The 3,666-nt window shown below is 45.9% G+C and overlaps 1 protein-coding gene across 1 annotated transcript; it reads right to left on the bottom strand.

Moving 5' to 3' along the window:
* Positions 1–277: 277 nt before the first annotated feature.
* On the bottom strand, positions 278–3,146 carry LOC147199345 (transmembrane protein 121). Its single transcript, XM_086122163.1, has one exon. It carries the CDS (start codon positions 1,946–1,948, stop codon positions 998–1,000), a length of 951 nt encoding a protein of 316 aa, XP_085978289.1. The 5' UTR covers positions 1,949–3,146; the 3' UTR covers positions 278–997.
* Between the last annotated feature and the right edge of the window lie 520 nt (positions 3,147–3,666).

A 3,666-nucleotide genomic window follows, 5' to 3' on the forward strand; every position in this document is an offset into this window, starting at 1 on the left:
CCAGTTTCTTCACCTTGCATATGCCAAATACAAAGGAACCTCATAATGTCGACTGGCAGTCGACCAGTGATTTGTGCTATTTTACATGGTATGGGTTTTGTTTCCTTACAAAATAACCAACGTTGAATTAATAAGCCATCTCAGAGTTTATTGGCTACTTCGGCAGTAAACACCGAGATATACTGTATGCAGTATTCTTTTGTGATGTCTCATGCAACATGGGAGACAGTTTTTTTCACTTTTCAATGATGCCTTTTGGAGTCTCCAACTGGAGGTGCCAGGTTTAAATTAAGAAAGAATAGATAGATAGATAGATAGATAGATAGATAGATAGATAGATAGATAGATAGATAGATAGATAGATAGATAGATAGATCTATGCTGCAAAATCATCACTTCAGCATTGAGTGGAAAAATCATTTTATGTTTTATTTTTGCAGCACAGGTTAATTAAAGACCTGCGGAATTTGACTTGAAAACAAATCACACACTTACTTAACTGGTCCAATGACTTTGAAATGGCGTGATGCAAACCCTGTTCTCACAGAAGAAGGACAGTACTTTATCAAAAGGTCACATAGAAAAGACACTTCTGCCATCATTTGAACAGTTATTTTCACATTAATTGGAGTCCCTCATTGTTTGCTCAAGTTTTGTTCGAAAGCCCTCGACTACTAAGACTCAAGCAAAAAAAAAATAATAATAATAATAATAGACACCACATCACACATTAGAATGCAACAGCCAATTCGAAAATATATACCGGTACTCTTGTTTTTTTTTCCCCCCGCACCATTGGAAAAATACACAATCAACCGAATTCACAGGAGGAAAGCATTTCAACAAAATCACAAGATCTAAATTGCAACATGACACACCTGGAAATGCTGGATAACTCTCTTGTGTGCGCATTAGTATTCCGTTTGATCAGATGACCTAAAAAAAGTGTAAAACATTGTGCCCTGCCAGCATCTTGAGGATCCTGCAAAGCACCTTGTCACGTGTGCTCGCATGTTGTCACCTCAGGCAAGGGTGTCTGGTCCTGGATAACGACTTGGGGAGGGGTGGGGGCAGGGCGGGCGTGGGCAAGTGAGTTTTTCTGCAGCTCAACTCCAAAAGCAGGTGGGGCACTCTGCAACTGTCTCCTGTACTGGACAAAGCTGCAGGTCTTTAGAATGATAGCCAGTACGTTCTTCCCTATTAGGATCCCCGACACCCTCGCATCCCTGTACAAAATCATGTTGCCACCACGGATAAAGAGTGTGATGACGTTGATGGTCACTAAGCTGAGGATTGGGTACAGAAGCATCTTATGGGGCACAATGTTGATACCTTGCATGCTGATTTCACTCAAAGACACACAGGGTAGCACGAGGAGGAGGATGTAGCAGTAAAAAAACATCAAGCCCTCCGCCCACAGAGGGAGGCCCTTCTTTTGGGGCTCCCACAGGTTGGCCTGAATGTCCAGAATATCAAGCAAATCCACCACCACCCAGAAGAGACGATTGCGGATTTCCTCGCGCTTCTTGAAAGCACGCACATACTCCATGTGGTCAATAGCCACCAGCACCACAAAGAGCACTGGAATGCAGATGGAGAGCAGCAGTGTTAGTGCCTTCCTGGCAAGAGCGTCCAGGCTTTTCCTGTCAGCCTTATAGTTCTGATACACAAAGTAGACCTTGATTTCCAGCACAAAGATGTAGAGGAACCAAAGGATCATGGCATACCCCCGCTTGGACGTGCGCACTTCGGCCCCCACCCATACGGCCACGTAGCGCAAGACAATCAGAAAGCAGATGTCTCCCACCATCACCATGATGCAGATGCCAATCTTGCGCGGGCCGTGGTTCTGCTCCACCAGGTAGGCATCAATCAATGCCATGCTGCTCATGATGAGGATGGTGGACAGGCATACGTGTGGTTTGTTGGTGGGAGGTGGGGGTACCATCCTTGCTAAGTTGAGAGGAGGAGGAGAAGCTGTGTCCTGGAGAGGAGTGTCCTCAGTGTGCCCAGACTGTAGTATTCGCCAAAGTGGCTTCTGCTTTAGCCAGAATCCCAGAAACAGGAGTTACGAATATCAACTCTGTCACTCTTTGCTTATGTCCAAGCCACCTGCCAGATAGACAGAACCCTTCATACAGAGAATCACTCTCAACCAGGGTGCCAGCAAGTTAACGGATGCCAGCATGTCTCATCCTCATTGAATGCAATGCAATGCAATTTGAACAAATTACTTACATGTCCTATTATTACGCACAAAACATTACATTGCAGATTCACTTTCAACATTCGTATTTGCCTAATCTTCAGAGAAAAAGGTTCATCTTAGTCCTCACTTGAGTCCCCCCTTGTACTGACTGGTGCGCAGTCACCCATGAGACTTTGCAGAGATCACAAAGCCCATCTGTAATCCACAGCAAGAGAAAGACAAAAGCGTCACGGGATCCTCTTCCACTTTGACAGATGTAAATCCGCCACTTATGGGTTTTCCTCTTCCTTTTTCAAAGAGCAGTCCCAAAACATTGCGGTTGTAATCCACTTACAGTTCAGACTGCATCAGCAGGAGGCATCTTAATGGTCTGGAGAAAGGAGGTTATTTATATGTTGTGCTGGTTGAGGGTGCAAAAGCCCAGAAAAGACTTTTGAGTAAAAAGAGCTTTTCAGTAAGTCTGGATTTTGAAATGGGTTTTTCTCTCACGGAGTTTTCGTCTCCATCATCCAGCATCAGTGAAGCCAAAAGTAGTAATGCCAGTCTTGTCTTTCTTACCTAGCCTTTTGACGCCTTTAAAGGAAGATTTGCAGCAAATGTGTCACAATCTCTCTCCAGTCAGTTGTGTTTCGCAGCATGTATCTGGCCCGGTTGTCTCTGTAAAAGGATCCCCCCCAGCCCCCACTTGCCAGATGCCGCAACCTTTTCACTCTACTATTCCAGCTTCTTCGCTGTGCCAGGCACACCGGGATCAACAGCGACAGTGTTTGATTCACCCTGTGCAGGCTTTCCCAGCCCCAGCGATCACTTTGATACTCCGACACCTCTGCCCGTTTCCCTGTGCACTTTCCGGCTCTCTCTGCAAAGTCGCAGATGCACCCTGGTGCACGCTCCTGAGGGTTTTCTCTTTATCCCGTGCCGCCACCCTCCTCTCCCCTCTCCCTCCTCTGCTCAAGTAAAGGCACTTGCTCTGTGGAGGTGATGCTTGGCACACCACAGCTGCAGAGAGAGAGAGAGAGAGAGGCGCTTATATAGGGTGATGAAATGCAGGGCGGGGGAGTTTTGCAGCTTGGCTGAATGCACAACTTCTCAGTCTCAATCTTTTTTTTTCACACACTCCCTTTGCATCTGTCTTTTTTTTCCACATTGTGTCTAGTGCCAGTATCCCATTTTCCGAGGCTGTTTCTCATTTGAGTCTCACAAAAAGCTCCGGTAACCTCCTTCAGTAAGCAGTTGATTAAGGCACTGTGCATTCTTGCTGGTTGCAGCGGAAGAGAATGAGAAGTGATCCGAAGAGGGAGTATTGGGTGAGAAGAGATCCTTTCCAACAGGATTACAGAACTCTGGTTTCTCCACAAAGTGAGTCTGCAATCACGGGAGACCTGGAGGAAATTAGGCAAAGGGGGGCAGCCAAGATGGGCTCTTTTGACATCGAGATTTCCTATTGATCTGGGGAA

This window comes from Hippocampus guttulatus, chromosome 10 (genome assembly GCF_054856545.1).
Source record: "Hippocampus guttulatus isolate MCC_2025c chromosome 10, RoL_Hgut_1.0, whole genome shotgun sequence".
Classification (NCBI taxonomy): Eukaryota; Metazoa; Chordata; class Actinopteri; order Syngnathiformes; family Syngnathidae; genus Hippocampus; species Hippocampus guttulatus.

Bases quoted from the DNA above. Each gene is read 5' to 3' on its own strand.
- LOC147199345 (XM_086122163.1), bottom strand. From the start codon at position 1,948: ATGGTACCCCCACCTCCCACCAACAAACCACACGTATGCCTGTCCACC.